A 25,000-nucleotide genomic window follows, 5' to 3' on the forward strand; every position below is an offset into this window, starting at 1 on the left:
GAAACTCATCCCGAATGAAATACTTGGCCCTCGTAACTCGGGGGTCCTCGCCTGGCTCTGGTGTTGCTAAGAAAATGAGGGAAAAAAAATAAACAAATGGCCTGTTATTCTCAAGATCTTACTGGTATCTGACTGCCTTGGACACTTACCTCTGCCAAACAAAGCAGCGGCTAAGGCTGCTGAATAACACAATGAAGTGCTGCCATTCGCTCACAGTACAGAGAAAAGCATTAAATGAGGCACTAAGCAAGAGCCCCTTTCTTTATCCTTGTACTCTCTGTGATGCACACCGTTCAGACCTTCAGATTCCGCTTTCATTAGAACTCTGGGGGAGCCATTTTAACCTGCCATCCCACAATCAGTTCACTTCCTGTGCAGCAGGTATTGGGGACCCCCCCCACAATGAATTCTGTGCAAGTGAGGTCCCTGTTAGTGTTGGGGCTGGATAAACCGGCTTTACTTGAGTGAGTATAAAGCTTGTAAAACTTAAAGCAACATTAATAAAAGGTCTTGTGAGAATGGCATACTAATAAAATGTTTTCTCTCCCTTAAAATATATGTGCATCATGTTCTAGAAACATTTAGTTGCCTGGTCAGTGCCCTCTGGTGGGCACAGAAGGAACTGCCGAATGTTCCCCTGTTAAGAACATTGGTAAACCCCTCGGTACCATGCCTGCCAGTGCATAAGAGAGCAGAGCTCTGCGTTGCCGGGTACTCTCTTCGAGCTCCTGTTATCAAACTGTGTCAAAGAACCACAATGATGTATTAAATAAGGGGGTGCGACGGATGCTATAAAATGCTGTTCAGTGATTTTATTTTTTCTATGGAGCGGAAATTTAGCGAAACCATGTGGCGTGGAAAGATTACAGATACCTGCACTTGAGACTTCCTTTCAGGAAAGAAATAAAGAAAAAGTACTTTCCCAGGTGGAATACTGGCAAGACTCACTGTCTTTACAGACCCTCACTGTCAAACAGTCCACACTGTCTCGCAGCGGGCAGTGGAATCAATCACTGTCATCCTGCTTAGCTGGGATTCGCACCCTTTTTGGGTCCTTCATATGGAACAGTGATGGGGAAAAAGCAAAACCACAAACGCTCGGGGAGTAAGCGGTTAGCAAGTTCTCATCGATGTAAACAAAAAGAAGAAATATGTTTAAATTATAATATTAATGCAATGAGGGGAGGAACCTGCCTAACAAAATGATGTGGACCTCTTATTACATATGAAATAAATATATAAATATAACTCCAAACTCAACTGGCCATACCATCATCGGGTGTAGTGTAGCGAGCGAATTCTGGAAAGTACTCCTCGATTTTGGATTTTCCTGCCAGCACCTTCTCTGCCAGTAAATCCTGCTTGTTCAGGAACAGAATTACAGAAATGGTCCTCAGCCACCTGCAGAAGGAAAGACAAAAATCGACTGAAGCGTGTGCTGCTGCGAAATGCTTCACAGAAACCCCGGGGTCACAGTGAAGCGTGCGCTGCTGTGAAACACTTCATAGAAACCCCGGGGTCACTGTGTTGGCGCAGGCACAATGGAAAACAAACACAGCATCCTGCCCTAATCAAACAGAGCCATGCATGTATGTTATTGAACATTAGTACATGACTCCAGACAGCGTGGCCACTCAGATTTAGATCCCAGTGCCAGGGAGAACATGACGACTATTGCATGATGATTATTGTATTTATCATTATTATTTTTTACAAAGGATTTATTTCTAGTATGAACTGCCAATGTCTTTTAATGAAAAAGCACCCCTCCAGTGTAGCCACAGCGGGGTCCGCTCCCTGCCCCTCCCGTGTAGCCACAGCGGGGTCCGCTCCCTGCCCCTCTTTCACAATGTAACCTTGTGTCTATTCTGAGCTGCAGAGGTTACCCTGTTGTGTGCATTCTGAGCTGCGGCCGGTTACCCTGTTGTGTCTATTCTGAGCTGCGGCCGGTTACCTGTTGTTCCAAATGTTCTTGAAGAGATTGAGGGCTTCCTGCAGCCGGTTTGTCTGATTGTCCTCTCGTATGACCATGTTGTAGCTGCTGCTGGCGACTACGAATATGATCGCAGTGACGTCTGTGAAGAAAGGCAAGCATCACATCAGTAGCTGCTGGTTACAGAGCAGCGCTTCTCAAACTCCCAGCAGCCTTTGTTTGAGGGCTGAGAGGGCTACAGCAGTCCCAGCTCACCGTTAAAGCACTGGATCCACTTTCTACGCTCATCTCGTTGGCCTCCGACATCGAACATGCTGTAAAACAGGAAGCAGCTCTGTTAAAAACCTGCAAGCAGTAATGCCACTGGCACATTGAAATAGTTCCAGAGGTTCGGGTTGTGCAGGGAGGGGCTGCAATGATGCACCACAGGCACTTCCTTGGTATTCAGACGGACTGGCAGCCCGATGCTTGGACCTGCTGCAATGTTTGAGTGGAGTCTGTGTATAGCTCCAAACAGGCCATCTGTATGACTATCAGACTCTCCTGTTGCACAGGCTTTTATACCTACTGGTTTCATAGACCTTACCTACTGTAACCTTAGGTCAGGGTCAGTGAAACAAGCTGTACAAGTCAATGCTTTACTACAAGCAAATATCAGGACAGCCCCAGATCAGCGCTCCTTTCAACCACAAGATTAGTATCCCAAGGAAACAAAGCATAAACTACAAACTCTACTCACTGAAAATTGACTTTATCCACCTGAAATCTGGTCTCAAAGATCCCAGATGTCAAGACTCTGCATCGGAGAAGGTCCTGTTGAAAGAAAAGGACAGGTGTGACTCCACTACCCACCTATAAACACAAGTCTGCAACAGTTTACCATCAACACCTGCAAACACTGAAGAGATATTTCATGCTAGCTGGCTAGGCTTGCTCTGGTCCTGCATTCTGTATATATGTAATTCCTCCATTTCATATACATCTCTAATCAATGTCAGCATGCTGGCACCATCTAGGAATCCTCAGTTATACAACATGCTGAGGCCGTGCCCTGCTGTGCACACATGCCCTCAATGAGCAGGTTCTAATAAAAGTTCCAGATTCATGGATCTGTAATTCATATGCCTTTCATGTAATATATATTTCATAGACATTCATTTGCATTTCGTCACCAAGAGAGAATTAGTAGTCCCCCCAGATATGACAAAATGCAATTCAAAAGGCTGTTTCTTTCTCAAGTGTCATGAACACTACTTAGTTTTGAAAGGAGAAAGTTGTGATAATTGAATTATTCCTTCAATGGTTTATTTCTAGCTTAGCAGCATTAAGAAAGGAGATGACCTCAGATCTACATGAAGAATCTTTCGCATGCATGAGAACATATACGATTTCACTAAAGAACAACAGAAGTGAATCGTCACCTCAAACTGTGGGGAATAAAGTCTCTTAAACCAAGAGAGAGACACCACACACAACTGACACAAACCAGGAATTCCTATGCATGCACCAAGCACAGGATGACATCTGTACATGGGATAAGACACACAGGAACTCTGACAAACCCTGGATGGTCATTAAGAATACATATACATGGAGTGCTCTCTTCCAACACACTGCGACAATGCTGCTGCATACCTGATCAGGTGGGGAGTAGTCACTCTGTTTGACGATGTCAATCTTGTCTAAAAAGCTGTAGAAGAAAAAAAAAACAAAAAAAAAAAAAAAAAAACACGCACACACTATAGATTAGATTGCACATGCACAATAAAACACACTGCTTTCAATGTCACCTTCCCCTGCGGTTAAACAAAATCAGAGAACACAGGGCTTTGTGAGGCGACACATGCCCCCAGCCCTGCACTCTTGAAAGAGCTACATGGGGCTTGGAATGGTGGTGTAGTTCCATGACTGGAACAGTAGAGGGGGTAGTAGGTTTCCTAGGAGCAGGGAAAGCAAAGCCGTTAGCAGCTATCCTGGCTTCAGCAATGCAATGAGGAGAAGCAATGCTTCAGTGATGGGCTCTGTAAGGGTTTGGACGAATTGCACTACATGTGAACCCCTGTTTATCTGAAGCAAGGGACTCTGTTTATGATGATACTGCCTGGCTGTGCTCTGCAGTCCTACAAGTTCTGGATTTATTGACTGGATTTTGTATTTTCAACACAGCCACATGACACAGACTTAAATTTAATTTACCAGCTTTTCTACACTGAAAGTTTGCTGGGCACATAGTGCCATACAGATTAACTGCCTCTAGATGAATCCTCTGAGCAGTTTGGAGTTGTGAAAGTATACTGCAGAGGGTGAGATGAAGCAGACTGGAATGGAGTGCTGCTTATCAGAATGAGTCATGCTTGTAAAACAGCTGACGAGAAACACAGAACACTTCCTGAGGGTGGGGGCGCTAATAAAACTGAACTGCAGTGATATCATTAAACAAACACAAACTGTATTTTCCCCCGGAAAGGAAATGCTAAATCACTGTTGAATTTATTACCTGCCTACTCCTGTGGTGTTGAAACTAGGGGAGAGGAGAGTCTCGCCTTGAGCAAGAGCTGGGACTGGCAGAAGGGCAATGAAGGCAGGCTGGGTGCAGTCACCTGCCCGTCCCCTGAAGCACACCATGGCTGTGTATTGTCAGCCCAGGTGCAGAAAAAGCCCTTTAGCTCCCACAAAGCTGATCATGGCTTTATTCTACATTAATCTTGTTAACGTAACTGCATTAGGGAGAAGTTCTTCGGGCTGGCTTTCCCTGTATTATAAAAGATTTATAAAAGCAAAATACTGGTCAAAAAAAGTAAAAGGAGTGTAAAAGGATAAGACTTTAGAGGCAATGTTCTGCATGATAAAGAGGAGTCCTCCTGTATGGTACCTTCATAGTTTAATACAGGTACGTGTGCCCCGGGCAGTCAGTACCACACTGCTCCCTGTAGTCTGAATGACGCAGTGCACAAGAAGAAAATGGTTCAAGTCTGTAAATGCTCGCCCGCATGAACCTGGCTCTTTTGTACAGCGGTTAAGCACGTCAAGGTACTGCAGTGCCAGCCAGTGTCGTCCAGTCAATCCTGCATCTGCGTTAGGAACCCCGCTGAATTCACCACAATACAAACAAGTCATCCAGTACACAGCGCATTTGATTTTCCACTGATCATCGATATGTAGAAGTAAGGTTCAGCCTGCTTACTGGAACTTTAAACTGGAGCCCAATGCCTGCAGGACAACCAGCACTGTGCAGAGCAACACCACACACAGCTGTCCTGTCCAGGGCAGAGCAACAACGCACACAGCTGTCCCGTCCAAGGCAGAGCAGTAACGCTGCGGCTTTGAGGAAGGATTATTGAAAAGCTGAAAAACTTTACACTGGGATTTTTCCTGTGACAATCAAGGTTACAGGATCTTATATGGCACAGAGGACGACAAGAGCAAGATGGAGCGAAGCTGTGATACTGTGAACAGCAACGCAGTTCATTTAGAGGAAAAATATATTATTTTTTTAAATTGACAATGAGTGTGTGCATGTAACCCTTAACCCTGCGGGTGTGTACTCTCTTCTCACAACACACAGGCCGAGCCTCGATCCAAACAGCCTGCTGTCTGTCTCGGTTCACATGCTACTCCAAGACGAGAAAGTGTTGAAGAGAACAGGGAGATAGCAAGCAGCTACAGCGTGTCTAAAAGGGAAACACCGTATGGGTAAAAACTCACATGATCCCCAAACAATGCATTGCACAGAATGTCAACAATTATAATTACACGGCTTGACGGCAACACCCTTAAAAACATACAGGGCTAGCTTTCAGGATGATAAACGTCAGCACTAGAGTGCAGGTGTGACGAGAATTAAACAAGACTGCATATATTTTTAATAAACCTGTAAATAAATGTGTTTTTCCACAAGATATCTGAAGCTCTAAACAAGGTAAGGTCCATCATTTTATATATATATATTTTTTCTTTTTTTTAACAGAGTAATTAAGCAGCATCCTTTCCTGCCATCTTGTCTCTTCAGCCTCCTGTAGCACAGATCACTAATGCAGAGTGAGGACTACAAGCTACCATGAGACAGGCTGCCATAAAAGCAGCTTTCAGCTGAGACGCTGCTGCTGCTGCCACATCACAATCCAGGGCCTTGCGTAGAGAGAACGTCTCCCGATCGCTAGCTTCTCTGCTGGCAACAGCCATTTTGTCAACACAGTGCCAAGAGGCAACTGCCCGTAATAAGACTCTACGACGAGTGCAATCCAACATGGAGCCCAGGCCAGGATAGGAATAGCAGGGGAGCACTACTCTCAGCTGCAATGATTTCAAACAGACTCCTTATAGCTGAACCCAGCACAAGGGCAGGGACAGCAGGGTTCACACAGCACAGAAACAGCAGCTTTCATTTATTAGCAGACAACTCTCTCACACACTTAAGAGGCACACTTTTTGGGGAAGGATGCAGCAGAATTTTATTTTGTTTCACTAGTAGTGCAGTGGGGGTAGGGAAATCACCTGCTAATCCCACAGCAATGAAAGCTACAGTGGACTGGATACTGGATTCAGCTTTCATCAAGGAACACACAACACAGGCTTCTGAAACCTCGAAGCCCAAAAGCAGGCTGCATTATATTCTGCTCACAGCCCAGTACAGAAACAATAACGGGATCTTCCTCCTTTCAGAACGCTCCTCTGTATAAAAACAATAATAATAAAATCAGTGCGACCGCAGATACAACACAGGCTTGACATTACAAGCAGAGTCCAAAAATAGTTCCCAGACGCCCTGGCCGCAAGCATAGTTGCCATGGCGACGAAACCACAGGCACTATAAATAGACTATCAGCAGCAAAAGCAAAATCTTCAGGAGAAGACAGAGACGTTTGGAAGAGGGCCAGCACAGCCCAGCCCTAGCACCGCAAACAAAAACACGGAGCCCCAGACAGCAGATACTGACAGTGCCCAGTACTGACAACAGGGTCTGGACCTGCACTCAAGAGCTGGGTGCTACTGACAAAGCTATCAAATCTGCCAAAGGCTATGCACGATACATGATGAAGCCGTGTCCCTAAACAGCTGCTACCACCACTGCTCTACATAGGGCTCATTTCATGTCACGTGGTACAGCAGCATGAAGGACTCACTCCTTTAAAAATCAAGAACAATTTTCTTTTGGAAGGTTTTGGCTGCATAACAATGCAGGAAGGTGTGTGTGTGTGCTCCAAACTAACACACGGAACATGGACTGGGCCCATGCTGAAAAGCAAGTCTCAGTTTTGCATTACCTCTCTCTCAGTGACATAGCAGACTTGCAGTAGCGGTTACACTTGCCTGGGATTGTTTGGCAAACACACAAGTCACAACGTGATGACTACAGCGCGTGAACTGCGGCTCCCGCCAAGCAAGCAAAAACCATCCCTGCTCGTTTGCATTGCCTCAACTTAAACTCAGTTCCTTTTCCCTCCGCTTTGGAAACTGCTGCCTACTTCCTTCCCCTTCGGTTCGCAGTCTTGGAGTTCATGTGGACTGCTGCAATCCACTCTACTCTGGTCTTCCAGCACGTGTCATTAATATACTACAATTAATGCAAAATGCAGCAGCCAGGATACTTTCCAAATCCACACATCATGATCACATCACTCCTCATCTGGCCCTTTTTCATTGGTTACCTGTCAGATACAGGGTTACTTTTAAAATTCTTCTGCTTACAGACAAATCTCTTGATAACTCTGCCCAGAATACTTGTCCTCCTTGCTGTCCTGCTATACCCCAACACGTACGTCATGATCCTGACTCTGTCCTTTTAGCAATTCCCAAGTTAAAGCGTGCAACTCCTGGTGACCGTTCTTTCCGCTCTGCAGCTCCTACACTCCGGAACGCTCTTCCCTTCTCTGTCTGAACTGCTCCCACCCTCTCACTCGTCAGGTTAAAGCTATAAAACTCACCTTTCTTTCACTGGCTTTTTCTTAAACTTGTTATTCTGTTTTGCCGTTTCTTCATGTTAATTTTTTTTTAAATTGTGGTTTCTTTTATCTTTTATTACCATTTTTATTTAGGTCTTCCATATTTTCTACATTTGTAATGTTTGTTCCTATTTTTTCATAGTATTGAACTGTTTTAAACGTTAAGCGCTTTGTGAAAGTGGCCCACCTTGAAAGGCGCTATACAAATTGTGGGGTAGCCGGTTCACACCCAGCGAGAATGGATATTTCTTCCTCCTCCCCGTGTAGATGGAACAAAGCGCCATGACCCTCATACGATACACACCTCGACACACATGCTAGCCCTGACTGAGCCCCTTGTTTAAGTGTAATAAGATGAAATGATCAATGAAGGCGTGCTTTGTTAAAAGGACACTTATTGCATCACTCCAGATGAAGGACGATGGGTAGCTGTGCAGTGACGTGCCTGCTTAGGAAACCCCTTTTTTTTTTTTTTTTTTTTTTTTTTTTTTTACGCATTGTTTTTATCTTGGCCACCTTAATGTGATCGGGGTAGCAGTGAATTCATACCAACTACAAATCCCAGTCACCCCCTCATTCAGGAAGCGCTGTGTGGTTGCTTCTCCTCAGTGCTTGAGAGGCTCTGCCCTGGTCTCCAGCACTCAGGAGAGCTTCCTCCTCCAACACCCAGGTGCTTTATTTACACCCATCCCGAGCTCCACAAGTAGTTCTGCACGCTGGACTTGCATTAAACAGAGCCCAAGCCAAGGGAGTACTATATATACACACCATGGCTAACGAGCTGCTGTCAAATGACATCTGAATGAACAGCTAGTTGTAACTGGGGACATTATTAGGGCTCAATTTGTGGTAATTATACTCTACGCCTCTAAATAGTTCACTACCGACACTCAGCAGGCCTTTTCCCCTCTCCCTGTGTCACTTCCAGAAGCACAAGCAAACAGAGGAGTAGGACAGACAAAACTAGAGACAGAACTAGAGAAGCAGCCTTTTCTTTTTTTGTGAAACAGTTAAATAAAAAGCCAGGAGAGCTGCGTCTCTCCGCTTGATAACGACACTGCACTGGTTGAGCCTGACAGCCCTGCTTGAGACAGCCCTGCAGTCCTTTACTCTACACTGCTAAGGCAGATGAGGAGACTGCAGAGAGAGACAGCCCACCTGAACATCTCTCTGCTCCTCCTAGGGGACAATACCTCGATGTATCCTGAAGCGTAACCTGCTGGTAGGCCTGCACCCCCAGCTTCAGCCCTCCTCCTTCTCCCTGCCTTCCTCACCCCCCTTTCTTCTGCAGCACTGTGTTGCTATAAATAGCTCTCAGCTCCCTCCAACTGCCTCCCGTTTACATAAGCACGGTGGGGGAGGGAGTGCGTTTCCGCCTTGCTAGCTTTGGCTCTGCCTCTCCTTTACAGAAGCATGTTATGGAGTTTGTAGGTGGGGCCTTTTCCGGGGGATTCATGGAGATCAGCAGCACTGCAGACCGGGAGGGAGGGATAGCGAGAGAGAGAGAGAGAGAGAGAGAGAGGGATAGCAAGAGAGACACTGCCCTTTTCATTGACAAGCAGCACATTGCCACAACCCTGCTCTGCTTGGGTCACAACCTCCTTTGCCTGCCCGGGCAGCGGGAATCACAGACTAAAGCAGTCTCGAGCGCCAGTCTATCTGAAGCCATGCTCTCCTGCAACGGGAGAGCATGTCGTCCGTGTCTGTTAAGAATACAGACATCTAGTGTGCTTTCTTTTACAAATGGATTTATATAACCAGGCTAGAAGGAGGTGGTCCTGGCAAGAAATGAGAGCACCATCTTGCTTGATCTAAAAAAGCACACTGGCCTATATCAGATCTCAATTTAGGGATTTCAAAAAGTAGGCACATGTATTTATCTTAGTGCACTGGTAGGCTTACAGAGATGTAAGGTAACTTGGAGCATTTCCAGTGTAAGCTAAACATAAAAAATGTCAGAGCCTTCAATTCTACAGACTTCTGTCTTGGCAGCTATAAGAAACAAAATTCAACAGGAGAGCGTCCTGCTGCTGCTTAACAAGAAGAAATCAGAAAGCAAGCCTGTTAGATCCTGTGTGTCTATCTTTAAAACAGAAACATATCCTTGCCCTGCAAAGCCAGTGAAGAAACAGAGTAAAAAGCAGTCAAAAGCATTAGCTTAATACATTAATGCATTAGCTTACTAAAAGAGGCCACTGTTAATAAAGGGATAAGGAATGCTTTGCTGTATTCTAGAACAGAAAGAATTGGAAGCTCTTCCTGTGCACTCCTGAACATTCCTTCAGATCCCTGTCCAGGTTGAAACAGTTCTTCTAGTCAGGGGACTGAGACAGAGAGCCTGCGAGACACGAGCTCCCCAGCTGGAGGAGCAGAGGCAGGGACTGAGCAGGAGGAGAGCAGCGCAGCACCACGCCCCCCCCCCCAACCACCACCACCACCACCACTGTGCTGCTCTGCGCAGCTGCACAGGCAGCAGCAAGCCCGGCTAAAAATAGCCTCCCTCCCTCCGAGATAGGCCGGTCTCCTCACAATCCGCCATTATACAGAACTTCAAAGGTCAGCCGCGCTGAGTTGGAGAGCTCTGGTACTGCCACACATGCAAAAACACAGAGAGAGGCATCGCAACGGAACCCTCCTCTGCATCCAGAGTCATGAACAGCTGTCTGCACTGCACTCTGAACACACTGCAACTGCTAGTGCAGAAGCATGCAGTGTTTTCTCAAATCCCAATTATTATTATTATCATTATTATTACTAGGATGTTTGATTTGTCAAATGTGTATTTTGAGTTTACAGATAATAATTTTAAGGGGGTGAACACTGTGCCCGATGCTGCAGCAGTAGCCAGGACCCTCTGTACGTCTGCCATAGCTGGGGGGTTTATTTGCGTGCGCGCGCACACACACACAGAGTCTTTGCATTTCTGAAAAGAGGTTAGCAATGTTAAACAAGGTGCTGTCTAAAAAGTGTTGAACCTGCCAACGCATTTGGGGCCATATTCACAAAGCATTTACCCCCACATTAATACAACAAGGCATTAAAAGAAATAACTTATTTCTTAATTGAAAAGCGCCTTAACTGTGCCTGCTAGCACTGTATCAGGGCAATCTAGAACCAGGTTCTCTTTGTGGAAAGCTTACTGCTTGTCCCTGTGAGAGGGCAATGTCTGTGGAGTCGTCTTCGAGGACTACAAAACACTTTCAAAACAGGCAGTCAACTGCTGTATTTATCTGGGTCAGAAAGCAGAGCAGAGACAGCATTATACTATTTATAGAGTGGCGTAAAAAAGAATGCATGTTTAAGGCAATTTTGGGCAATATGACTGCCAGGAGACAGGAAACACACTCCGTGAGGTCCAGTCCTGTGAAGGGAGAGGAGATGAGGAAATCTAAGATGCAACGATTTTGCTGGTAACATAGCTGTAGAGAAGTGAACGAACAAGTCGACAACTTGAGATAGGAACGTGTAGGAGAATATCAGACAAACCCCACAACACACACGCACATACACACACACGTTTTACAAACATTTCAGAAAGTTCTTGCATTTTCTTAAGGCTTCTAATTGGTGCTACTAAGCATAACTGCTGTGCACCAAAGCAATGAGTTCTTTATCACCAAAGCCTTTGCAATCAGGGGAAGCTCGGAGTCCTGTCAGGTTTATTGCTACACACACACACTAATCTACTATAAATAGTTTCATTTAGGCAAGTTTCTACAAGCCCCTGTCATAACCCCGTGTTGACCCAGGCAGCAAATAACCTGTCTGGATGCCTCCAGCTTGCTCCTCCTACAGCGTGCTTCCTCTCCTGCCTCTCTAAAGGAGTCCCAAATATAATGGGCAGTGCTGTGTGATACACTGCCGTTACAGATTCTGTCCTGTCCCCTCAGCGAGATGAGACGTGGTTAAAAGCTATAGCCACGAATGCAGACGAGCCCAGCTCTTTTACATGGTGGTTAAGATGGTCGTTTGCAGTGCGCCAGTTTGTGCCCAGCCTCTGCTCTGTTACCCTGACAATGCTGCATGACTCGCCCTGTATTTCTAGCCTGGGGTATTTGCCTGTGCAAAACAAGCCAAGCGCACCAATGGTCAAAGACTGAACTGCACCCTTTAGATTCAGACGTACCAGGATATGCAAGTCCTGATACAAAGCAGGTATCACAATGCACAGCTACACTGCCAACATCCTGAATTAGGCAAAATACACTAAGTCTCACTACTTCATTTACAAGCTCTCAATGCCTCTACTGGGGGCATGTTCAACATGCAAGAGAAGAAGCTTCTTTTTGTACTTACTACTGCGCACAGTCGATCAGCTGGTATTCATTAGACCTCTCGTAGCAGGCTTTCACTCCTTCATCCTGCCAAAGGGTCTTTGTGTGTTCATAAAACTCCTAGGAGAGAAAGACACAGGATATAAAAACACGCTTTCACTTTCATCCTGAGCTACTGATGTACTTCCTCTTACAATATATTTGAAAATGGTTTGAAATGCCGTCAAGATTCATAAATGTTACAATTATCTTTCATTTACCCAATCATAAAGAAAGTGTACAGAATTCATTTTCATACGCACACACACAGACGCACAGAGCAGTTGCTATGAATCTCACGATCCTGTCCGGTAATGGACAACTGTGCCATCGGGGGTGCTTACTCTAGGTCACGCCACATCCTGCGTTCAAGGCGATTGCAAGTCTAACCACTGGCTTTTAGAGGTTAATGGTCACATACTGCAGTGTGGCGTCTAAAGCTGAGGCAATGCAAAAAAGGCCCTGCTTCTCTTAATGCAATAATTTTTTGCATTAAGCGCAGTGCTTCTCTGCTCCCCTCAGGTGCGACGCACTGAATCTGCATGCAATTGAGCTCCACTTCTCCCTCCCTGCCCCGCCCCCTGTGAGTGTTTACTGATGGGATTACATCTGTGCAGGAGTCTTCAAAGTAACAGAGCAAGTTAACAGCGCTGTGCTGGAATTACAAATACAGTGCCTTCTGATGTTTCATAATTATTTTCTAAAGACAGACAAGAAAGTAATGTTTGGGATACTCTTGCAACACAGATCATTTGCGTGACCATTTAATGAGATGTCACCCTACAAAACAAAGAAAATCTGCATTTTTTCATCTGAACTACCCCGGAGTAAAATAGAAAAAATACAAGCAAGATCATTCCAAAAGTTGTATCTTTGGTCAGAAGTATTAAGCATCCCGGCAATGTCAATCCCTGGCGAGGAGGTATTCAGTAATGCTGGACAGATTGTAAGCACGTGCCAGTCATCGCTTAAATTAAAACTAAATGTATTCCTTACAAGAATAAGGTTAAAAAAAAAAAATTAAAAATGTAATAGATTTTGGAATTACTATATGCATAAACAAGTAATCAATTTAACATGTATAACAGTCACTAAAGTTGTTACAGTAATCCACAGCTCCATATGTACTACTGCAGTTTTGTTTCTTACCCTTTCAGAACTTCGACAAAATCGATGCATCTGCTTTTTTGGAGAACAATATATTGATAGTGAAAAATGAGGCATTGCCCCAGCCTTGATGAATTCCAACCCCACTGTGGTCAGACAGGGTAAGGGTATCCCAAGAGAACCAGGGCCCCCCCAAAGACAGACCTGAAGTCTTCCATGGAGCCCTCTAAGAGGCTGTCATGTGACAGTGGCTCTGATTTATCAGCTGCAGCTAACTGCTCAAAGCTTTATATTCTGTGCATCATGTCACGCGATTCATTGCCTTGCTGTGCATTTATGGTGTGTCCTATTAAAGTGACCACTCCCTGCCCAACCTATTTCAAAATGCAAGCTAAACTATGCAGAATTCCCATCCACTCCTACTCCCCATATCTCCATGCTCAGAAACAAAAAGACTGCTTTTTTTGTACACTAATTTTAGAGAAGAACAAAAGCAGGTAAGAAAAGTAACAGCCAGTGGAGCAGAAGGTGTGCAAACACCTCGTCACGTTGCAAAAACAATCTGCACACTGCCGCGGTCATCTTCTGTCGGAACTGTTTTCCTCTTATGCTACTTACAGAACTGAGCAGGGTTTAGCTTAGGTTCCCTTTAGTATTCCACTGCAATGCACCAGCTGTCATTCTAATCCAGTGGTTTACAAAAGGTTAACCCTACAGTGACCCCTGTAGGAATAGGTAAGCTTGTACACCTTCAGTTCCTCCTGCATCAAGAGCCAGCTGTATCGGACGGGTCACTTTCCTCTAACAAGTGAGCACTTTAAAACCAGGAGAAGGGAGGCAAGCAAGAGAGGGCTGACAAAACTCCAAGCCCCTATACAGACACACACACAGATCGCACGCCACGAGAAAGACCAAGCTCTGAGTTCTTAGAGGAAGGGGGTATTTATTAACGTGGTTGGCACATTTTCTATTACAAATCTGCAGTGTATTGTGATATTATGTTTCGTATTTGATATCACATAATTGTGATATTATGCTTCGTTATATAACTCTAGTGATGAAGTGTTTAAATATACAGTCCCCAATCGAGATCTGCACTTCCCAATACAGCTGTGGGTGTACGGATTCTTTCTGTCCCCATCACGTGCCCAGATCATCATTTCACTGGACTGCTGTTCCAAGAACTCGCACTGAGGAAATACCTGTGTATTCATTTAGTGAAAAGGAACCTGTCTATCCGGTTTGCAAAGGAGGAAGCTAATAATAAGGCAGGCAAAGTAACTACAGGACTACGCATGAGTTCACAACTCCCCCAAATATTTCCTGGAACCCATCCTACAAGTAGCAGCTTGATGTGTTTAACAATTTGCACAGACGCTGTGCCCAACAGGGCTCTTCTGGTCACGTCACTTTAGGTTTATTTATGCGACGCTGGATCCAAAGCCGTGCTAAACATGTACAAGGCCGTCAGAATTACACACACCGAGCAAACAGTCAGCAGGAGCCCCACACACACACACACACGCACGCACATGGCATGGAGCTCAACCAGGGTTTCAATTCTCAATTGTCCTATGACTCATTTCTAATTCTTCTGTCACACCATTTTTGAACCCTTTCAATCCTTATCTTAAAGCACTGACGTGACTTTGAAGGCCTATTCACATAAATGTATGCAGAACACTTGTTCTGTCCTGCTCTTAGGTATAAAGGAGTTTCTTTTTGAATGACATAAAACTGAATTTCGCATTCTTCATCTTGACAAAGATTTCAGGAGTGAATGAGCACAAGAAGCTGTTTACTCGATTTCCGTTGCACTGTAACACAAGGTTCATAGAGTGTGAGCAAGCATGGTTCAGTCCAAGCCCCTGGAGTTAATCTCAGAAGATGACATCCTTATGAACACCAGGCAGAAGCACACTTACTGATGAGAACCGCTCCCTCCTCCAATGCGAGAGCATGTGTGCAGAATGCAGCAGGAAGCGTCAGGGGTTTACTCGCTCTTCGGTCAGAACAGGGCCCCAAAGCCCATTGGTGACGCTCTCCTCGCTGCACACCCTTTCCCAGCACTGCTCTCTGGCCGGGCTGTCATTAGCTGTGCAGCAGCAGCAACCCACTTCCTGTTCACACGCTCAGCCTGCGAGCCGCCACACCCCCGCCAGCGCGCGGCACGGACATTAACCCTTTCCTGCGTGGCAACCTCATACAAGGGTGGATAAAAAATGAACTTCTAGTCTTTATATAGGGAAGACGCAAATACACAAAAACTTCATATGCGGATGCCCCCCCCCGCCCAACCCCCCATAAAAAGCAAGATCCCCCGATACCCCCAACATGAGACCTCCACTGTAAAACTACAGGATTCAAAAGAACAATATTTAATCACTTTCACTGTAAAACAAGACACTACTATAGGCTGATACTTCCCATTCGAATATGAAGGCGTCGCTGCACACAGAGGGATTGCCTCGAAAGGCTCTTCTGGAATTCAATTAGCGTCCTGGGGCAGAAGGAAGGCGCAGAGGGGAGAACAGCAGGAGAAGCAGATCACAGGGTGTCCTTCTTAATTGCAACCCAAAGGTCTTTTAACAAGCAGGCGTAAACAAGCCAGAAGGCTGAGCGCCGATCCTCGGGGGACTATTACCTGGATGCTGCTGGGACTCGGGTGCGACTATTAGGGGTTGCTTAATCAACTCAACTGGGAGAACAGCGTTGAACACTGAGACCCTACGCAAGACATATAATAATAATAATAATAATAATAATAATAATAATAAATAATAATGCCCCTCTCGCTCCCCTCCACCCATACAGTGAAGTGTATCCACATGAGCAGTTCATGCAGTGAATTGCCAGCAGTTTCAACTCTAGAACAGGAGTCTAAATTTACATCCGAGTAATGAAAACTAAAAATGTGGCTTTCTAGCCAGCTTCTAAGAGTTCAGTTTGAACAGCGAGAGAGCCTCCATTGAAATGTGAAGAGAGCATCGCTGCCCTTTCTAAATCTGGACGCTTCGCTGCTGGATTCAAGTAAAAACAGGAAGCCAACTGTGTGCTTCACAACTTTGACAAACGCAATATTCTTGTTAAAATGGACTCCTCTTGATCCTCCATACGCCTGTGAACGAGGGGGTGGAGTGGCCAGCCTGTGAACGAGGGGGTGGAGTGACCAGCCTGGCCCAGCATTCAAATCCAGTGCTACTGCCCTGCAAGCCGGCCTCCCCCAAGCCCCTCTAAGATGAGGATGGCTCATCAGGAAAGTTGCATTCAATCAGACTCATTTTGTACAGACAACAAAACTCATTTCAGTTGTGACTCGTGAGCCAGAAGTAAGACATTCGAAGAACACAACTAGATAACAGTGAATCAGTCACCCCCCCCCCCCACCACCACCACCACCACCACCTGAAAAGGGGAGAGCCTGCTGAAGAATGACTTACCGCAGTGAACTCAAAGTCCTTCTGGTTGACTAGGTTAAGGATGTATTCGATCCGAAACTGGTTCTCGGGACTGGCTAACTGGACAGGCGGTGTTAACGTGCTCATTGCTGCCACTATCGTCTGTAAAACAGCCAGGAAGAGAGATTGATTAGCACTGCACCCACACACCGCATTACATACGGTACACAGGATAACAGGCTCACAAGAGATGAACAACTGAAACAACTTACCTCTATAGCTTCTTTAATATTATTTTTAATGTCCTGAATTTTCTGTTTTTTCTCTCTGTAACCAAAAAATAAATACAAATAATCAGTAATGCAATGTTCAATAACACAGGCCTTTAGAAGTGAGTGTTTAAAAATCACTGGAAGGGAAATGTGAGGATAACATGAGGCTAGTGAAACTCCAAAACCCAATACAGATAACCTCTTCACGGGTTGTTCTTTCTGCCCAGAGTAGTCACAGCAACAGGGCTGGATGGCACTGATGAGGCCAGCCCTGGCACAGCCAGTCGATAAATCAGAAGTTTCCATCCTGGCCAGCGCAGTCTTTTTATTCCTGTACAGGTCCTCTCCGATTATAGGAGGGGAGGGATAGAAGATGTGGCGCCCTGTTTATCTGCCAACCTTGGGCAGCTGGGCCAGGCAACGTCATTGTGATGCACGCTTGTCACATTGCAAAACAGACACATTAAATCATTCCACTTTCCCTGGAAATGCAGCGTTGTAGCCAGCATTCACAAGGCTAGTACAACTGCTCCACACAGTCAAGAGCACTGGGAGACCATAGAGGGGACAGATTGAGTATAAAAGTGAGGGAGAGCCTCCCTAGTCTTACAAGGTACTGGGAATGTAAGAGGCTTGGCTAAATGGGGATTCCACTCCATGCCTGTGCCAATTGTGTCCCCCCCTTCAAAACCATGGTTAGGTTATCCGACTGTATCCACGTTAAGTAAATGGACTATTTCTGGCGCTACCCAAAAAAGACCCTTAGGGCTGGCTGTGGTTAGGATGCTTCAGTGCAGATGGAAATCTGTATGCTAGCTTTGCACTTCCTGCATGCAGTGTTACAAACTCAAACACAAATTAAATAAGATGAAGCAATCAATCCAATGATAGAAACAGGATTCCTAGAGTAGACCAGTTTTAATACAAGCATACAGACAACAAGCTCAGGTGTGTCTCATTAAGCTCACAGTAAAACCAGGAATGGACTAAACCGCTATGCAACAGGAGTCTCATTGCCATCCCTGCGATCAGTCACGAACCCCTGCTTCTCCACAGCAGCAGCTGTTCCCTAATAGTCCGATGGGCTGCAGTGAAGACTGGAAATCGGGGAAACTTGCCTGGTCGGCTCTTCCTGTGAATAGTCTAAAACAGCAAATCACTGACCACGTCGCCATCCTGATCACCTCTTCACAGACTTCAAGGATTAGCGTAAGAGCAAGGATATCATCACCCTCATGATGTGGAATGAACTGTAATGCCGTGTAATTAACTCCCTCCCGCTCCCACACACAAGAGTGAATGGGATACCACAGCAGGCAAACATTTCAAATGCAACGATGCTGATAAACTGTAGCATCGGGACCTTGCAGAGAGACTGATCAGCACTGCATAAAGTGACTGGCTACCAGAGGCCTAAGAGAGAGTGGATTTCAAAACCTCGTGTAGCAGTCTGTTTGTTTGCACAACACAGAAACAACTTCCAGCCTTCAGGCATCTTTTTTTTTTTTGTAAGTAGCAAAAGACATTTTATAAAGAGCTGCATTGACATCACCTCACCCTCTTGAAAGTCCTCAGGATGACTTGCAGACCAGATGACTTGCACCAAGAGACAGTACCAAGGCTCCTGCTCAGCTACCCGGGATGAAAGGACACGACCACAGGCTGGAGGAACCGAACCCATGGTTCTGATTGGAACGCCATGGTTCTAAACCGGTGCTGTAAGGACAGTGGTGTGCTTTCTCATGGAAAATACACTGCCGTTAAAACAGTTTTGAAATTCAATAACTATAAGGGTTTTCTGCCTTGCATGCCAATGTGCTCTCAAACACAGTTCTATGTTTGTTAACCAGTGCATGGGTGTTTTGGGGGAAAGGTTTGTGACAGAACAATCTCCAATTGTCCTTTGTGCTCCTCGCAGTTACGAAGGCGTATGCAAGATTTAAAAATCACTCCAGCAAGTTATGAGAGTCACACGCTTTCATGGAAGCAAACACACAGGAAAACTGTTGCTCTACAAGCCAACGCAACACAACAGCAGAATTTAAACAATTCCTCTTAAAAGAAAAAAGCTGGGGTTTTTTTGCTCCTTATATTGGAAACAAACCTCCTCTGTAGAGCCTTCATGGGTCCTGACTTGAGCAGCGCTCACACAACGCTGTGGTGGTGGGGCTGATACAACTGCCCTGTATGTGTTCCACCACTCAGCTGTAAACTGCTATTCAATGCACATTCACTCCACTGTTGCAAGGTACAAGTGTGCAAAACAATTGTCTACATTAGTGTAAACCCTGTCTTAAATGAGTAAAAAAAAATATTTATTCTTTGTAATATAGATACAAGATTCCATTGAGGGGCTCTGCAGCACCGCAAAACCACAAGAGCGCAGAGACAGCGGTGAAAGGGCACACAACACACAGCCGGGATTATTTTCACTATAATTCATTGGATAGTTTTTTACACAATATAAAAAGGCGTGTAAAGGAAAGTTTGAGAAAGATGTAAAAGCACACTTTGGTAATCAATACTGCAATCAGCCCTGCTAGTGCCTCGGGGGCATTGGGCAGGTTAGGTCTGTGCAACGCAAAGCAATACAAATTCATAGCAGACTGAAAATAATCTGTCCTCTTGGATAACAATAGCTGGACACAGCCTTCAGGAGACTGGACTTCCAAACCTGGACTTTCCAAACCCAATGCTTTCTGCAAAAATGTGCACAGAATGTCTTGAACAAGAGGCCCATCAATGCTTGTCCAGTTCCTAGTTGCCGGATGATCCCACAAGCTCATTAAGTCGTCTCTTGCTGGACTCGACAAAGCCATGGTTAGCTTGGTCATCCTTAGCTTTGTAGAGGTATCTCTAGTTGAGGCTCTTTCAACTCCTTGCATTCCTGATCCTTGTTCCCAGCATGCCATCAATGATTGAACTGAGTAGCCTGGAGTCCTACTCCAAACTGGTATAGAACTGGTTGCATCTAGCAAACTAATGAAAATGAAGTTCTTTACGAGTATACCGTTTCACCCTTTTCTGATATGTTTATAATAATCCAGGAAACAAGATTCACAGCCAGTTTCTCAAAGTACAGTTTTAAAATACATAAATCACAAAACTAGCATACAAGCAAAAAAAGAAATAAATAATACCCAAAAATGGTTAAGGCTTGATAAAAACAACTGACACAGACACACACCCTCCACAGGAATAGGGAGTAAAGCGTTCATTGTGACACAGAACAGGCACCCTAAATCTGTGCATTAACTGCATGTGTACAGAGACGCCCCAACGCTTTTTGGGTTAAGAACCTTATTGAAAAAGGCTTGTTTACAACATAACAATTAAATATCACATGGAACCAGTAAAGGGGCAGCAACTGCAGAGCATTTAATAAAGAACAAAAACCTCTCACTGAAATCTGGACAGCAGAAAACAGCCGGCACATAGCAGCGACATCTGCCCAGAGCAGGAGAGGCAGAGTGTGAAGGACTCTGTCTCTCAGCTACCTACCAAACACCAGTGCACCGGACAGTGGACATACTGGGGGTCCCTACCACAGGGAGCCCCAATCCAATTCCAGGCTTTCACAGGGGGGGGGGGCAGGTTTCAGTACAGCACGCCCACATGGAGCTGTAGTGTTAAGTGATCTTTCAAATCCATGGGAGAAATCCACTGGTTATGAAGTGCAAAAAGGTCAAAAAACTGTGTAATCAAGTCTCATCAGATCACACCCTTCTGTATAGAATTGCTGGAGTGTATTCTACTGATCTTTACAGAGATACCTTGCGCGTCAATGAGATTGTATGTATGCACACACAACTCGCGATACATTCTTCAGTGCAGAATGTTTACTCTGCTGTTGCGTGTTAAGATACGACAGCGCCACGCAGTTCTGGCGGGTCTGTATTTTTCCACCCAGAGATCCTGCGTAGTATACATGCAACTCTGTAGTACTGATGCACAAGGGCGTCCGTTCTGGGCTTGGTGCCACCCTGTGTGACCCCGGTCCCTGTATCTTCATTGCATTTAGCAGGCAGACAGGAGCGTGGCAGCCTGCGCTCGCTGGGTTAGTGTCTGCCACTCTGCAGTGTGGCTGTGTCCTTGTGTGATTTCTGCAGTCCTCACCCTAAGAGGACGCAGCACTGGGGGATCCAAGCCATTCCCTTCTGACTGCCACGTTGCTTTAATGTACAATACAACACTCTGAAACAGTATGAGAAGCAAAGCTGTTAAAAACAGTCACTGGCATTTTGAAATAACAGACCCATTGGGGGAAAACAAACGAGATGAGATACCATTTGAAATCAGAATGCAAGTTAAAGGGCTTCTCCCTGCCCCCGAGTGGTTTCTGCACCACGGTAGAGCCTTGCTGATGTGAAGCACTCGGGACTGGACGCTGGTTCAGATTAGTTTGCAGTACTGGTTGTAATCTGATCCACACTGTGTGGTCAATGTAAATGACTCTGTGCTGTTGCCTACTACCCCTGTCTAGCAAAACACTCTTGTAAACGCTCAGCATCTCAACAGCCCTTTCCTTGCAAAACATTTCAAAACAATAGCACAGCTTACTGTAGTTTCAGAGTTAGTGTAACTGACTTTAGAAGTCTTCTCTTCGTGGCTGTGCTGGAACTACACTCCAGGCAGAGAATTAATTTGCTAGAGACCCAGGAGGCTGTCTGCACTCACCAGGTCCCCAGCATGGAGCTGCGAAACAATAACCTGCCCCCCTGAGCGCTAATTAATTAGGAGCGAGGCCCGAGGAGTCTTGAATCCCAGGGCAGGCTGCTTCACTACAGCAAGGCACAAGCTGGCTCCGAGTTGCAGACACTGGCTCAGGACTTCCAAAACAGGACAACTGCTGCTCCCGATTCACGCTGCCTTCGGAAACTATCGGACATTACCCTTTTGGAAGCTTTTTCCCAAAGCAAATCAAAAGCACAGGCTGCTTGGCAAGAAGTCATCCCTGACTTGCACCATTCCAATGTAATAATCATTTCCATGATGAAAAAGTTGACGACTGTGAAATATATCAACAGATGAAGGATGTGCGAACACCCCCATACTGCAAAGCACCAGAATCGGACATTCAACAAAACAAAAAAAGTTGATATCAATTTCCATAACAATTGCATAAGAGGTTCATTTGGTATAGAAAAATACAAAGTGTATGAATCGCGAGCGCTTCCACTTTGCAGGGGATCTTCACACTGAGAGGGTCACAAGAGGGCAATATGCACTGCATGCCTCACAAAGTATCAATAAGGAGGGGGGAAAAAAAAAAGCACACACACTGACAGACGCACGCACTGACACACGAACAGTCAAACTGAGTGGAAAGCTGCAGCTCAGCTGAATTCGGGGGCTCCTGGTGGAACAGGAAAGAGAGGCTGTTGTGTTTACATACTGCACGCATGTGTGAGAGAGGAACTGAAGGGCCCGGCCGATCTGCCACACTGCAACACAAACACGACAGAATATCCAAGGAAACAAGAATGACCCCTCTGTATATTAAACAAATTTAAAAAATCCAAGATTAACAGACAACAAAGTCGTCCAGGTTAGGCTTCTTAAAAGTAAGTATATTAAAAATCACATAGAAATCACTGAAGCCACCAGGTTTGAGGCATCAGACAGTTAACAGAGAATGCAAATATATTCAGCAAGCGGCATTTAAATGAACAGACTTCCTTATTGTCTCAGCGATAAACTCCAGTTCAAACGAGAGTCCAGTAACCGCAACCACAGCACTGCTTGAAAGCTGATAAAAGGTGGCGATAGAGAAGAGTTTGCATTCTCTGCTCCTTGTAGCAGAATGGACTTGGTACTTTTGAAGACTGTAAAAACACGTTCTCTCTTTCAAAGAGCGAACAAATCACTTGGTACATTTCAGCAACATACCTGCTATGTGAATCACTCAAAACAACTGATCCCTATACTGAGTTGTGACATACAGCTGGAAATCTCTAGGGGGAAGCGCTTGCCTTTAGTCCAAATCAATTGACCTGAGCTGCATTCATTTCAAATACAACATAAAACCAAGTCATTGTCTAAGTGACCAAATCAGATTGTAAATATGCAACAAGGCAGGTCTACTGAGTAACGCATACGATTGGTGCATCAGACACTCTGCTCCTTCACACAAACAGCTGCAGCCGAATCAGTTCAAAGCAGAAACTCCTATCACGCCAACATGACCACGTTTCAAATGTTTGCAAACAGGAAAAACTGGCAAGTGGAAGTTTCAGAGACTTGAGTTTTAACAAACTGCAGTGCAGGTCTGACAGCGAGTGCCTACATGGTCTACCTTCTACCTCTCATATTCGTAAAAGCAGATCTACCACAGATCATCTGCATGCTTTTGACAAGAGTGCATGTGCTAGAGTAAATGGAATGCCATGTGAAAGGACTGGTGAAACTTCAGTGTAATGACAACTAGTATAGCAGTTTGATCCAGTCCTGGTTTGACTGAGTTTAATATGACACACCTGAGCTTGTTACCTAGAACACAGACTCCTAGTTAAACCTGCAATATGTAAAACTGCTATGCTTTAGGAGTCTGATTCCTATCCCTGAGAACAAATGATTGGAGTGTATGAAATGTAGGCAATCCTGTTTTACCGCTCTGTTCAATTAAATGCTCCAGCATGCATGAGGAGACTGTGCAGGTGGAAAGGGATGCGTGTTTGTGTCTGCTTAGTGCTTGGCCTGAAGCACATTCCCTTCATGTCAGGTCTTCCTCTGTGATAAACATCCTCCATTTTTCTCATATCAAAGAGTGGCATGCACCGTGACAGGCGGTTAGACCACAAGCCATGACCCTGCTTACTGTGGACAGAACTACAACATGGACTGAACTCTCTTGACCAGGATCCCGAACCCCAAACTAACAGCTTTGAAAGAATACATACTGGATGACCAACGATGCTCCAGACAAAGCGATTACTGTCGCCTGGGTTCAGCATGGCTGTTTGTGCATCTGAAGACTTGAACCACAAGTTAAACCAACGCAATGCACATGCAGTATGGGCAGCTGCACCAGCTAAACAAAGACGTGTCTTTAAAACAGGCACGGCAAACTGTGACGCAGTTCAAAATCTCTGAAGGTTCCTGTACACTTACTCAGCATTGAAGCCGTTGACGTGCAAGATCCTCATCTGTTTGACTATAGTGCTCTTCCCAGACTCGCCTGCTCCTGCAAAAAAAAGACAGAAACAGTCAGAATCTCCAGAAACAGAGACAGTGTGGCATACGCAGGCAGAGAACAGAAAACTGAGCATTGTGCTTTCCCCATCACTGCTTTATGAAAAGTACGCCAACGACACTCTGCTTAAACAGAGACAGCATGACGATGCAAGCAGGCAGAGAACAGAAAATGGAGCATCGTGTGCTTTTCCCATCACTGCTTTAGGAAAAGTACACTAACGGCACTGTTTAAAACAGCCGTCGACAGTTTGCGGATTTCTCCTATTCGCCATCCTACTATTAGTAGAATAAAATAAATAGTTAGCATCTCCTCACTGCATTCACAGTGGCGGTAAAGGGTGGGGCAATCGCTCACACTGACATATGACTTGAATGGGAGAAGTGTCTATTCAATGCTTTAAATCTACTGTCGTGAATCACATTTTGCTAACACTACTGAATCTTTTTGTTCTTGACCGGTTTATTTACATTCACTCCAGACTGGCAAATCATTTAAATACCGCTCTAAAAAAGTAAAAAAGCCCCCCCCCCCGTCAGCCACCATTTCTTAAAGCCCCAAGAAAGGGTATGCAGCACAGACTGACTGGTATCTGCTTAAACAACTGCATAAGAGTAGAGAGAGAGGGCTGCATTGTACATGAGAGAGATACAGAGAGAGAGAGACAGGGGGCTGCATCACACAAAGAGACACAGGGGGGATGCATCGTACACGACAGAGAGAGAGAGAGAGAGAGAGACAAGGCACTGCATCACATAGACAGAGAGACAGGGGGGCTGCATCGTACACGAGAGAGAGAGAGAGGGGCTGCATCGTACACGAAACAGAGAGAGAGACAGGGGT

General features: G+C 45.3%; 1 protein-coding gene across 1 annotated transcript in view; it reads right to left on the reverse strand.

Moving 5' to 3' along the window:
• LOC121307824 (guanine nucleotide-binding protein G(s) subunit alpha-like) overlaps positions 1–24,248 on the reverse strand; it is a 25,030-nt gene extending 782 nt beyond the window's left edge. Inside the window, exons 1-10 of the mRNA XM_041240108.1 lie at positions 24,076–24,248; positions 16,966–17,020; positions 16,736–16,855; positions 12,172–12,269; positions 3,569–3,623; positions 2,673–2,746; positions 2,189–2,247; positions 1,955–2,075; positions 1,271–1,401; positions 6–66 (exon numbers count right to left, since the gene is read on the reverse strand). Of these exons, the coding sequence (XP_041096042.1) occupies positions 6–66; positions 1,271–1,401; positions 1,955–2,075; positions 2,189–2,247; positions 2,673–2,746; positions 3,569–3,623; positions 12,172–12,269; positions 16,736–16,855; positions 16,966–17,020; positions 24,076–24,233 (932 nt within the window). The 5' untranslated portion in view covers positions 24,234–24,248. The remainder of the gene's footprint in view (positions 1–5; positions 67–1,270; positions 1,402–1,954; positions 2,076–2,188; positions 2,248–2,672; positions 2,747–3,568; positions 3,624–12,171; positions 12,270–16,735; positions 16,856–16,965; positions 17,021–24,075) is intronic.
• Positions 24,249–25,000: the final 752 nt, after the last annotated feature.

The sequence above is a fragment of the Polyodon spathula genome, chromosome 59 (assembly GCF_017654505.1).
Source record: "Polyodon spathula isolate WHYD16114869_AA chromosome 59, ASM1765450v1, whole genome shotgun sequence".
NCBI lineage: Eukaryota > Metazoa > Chordata > Actinopteri > Acipenseriformes > Polyodontidae > Polyodon > Polyodon spathula.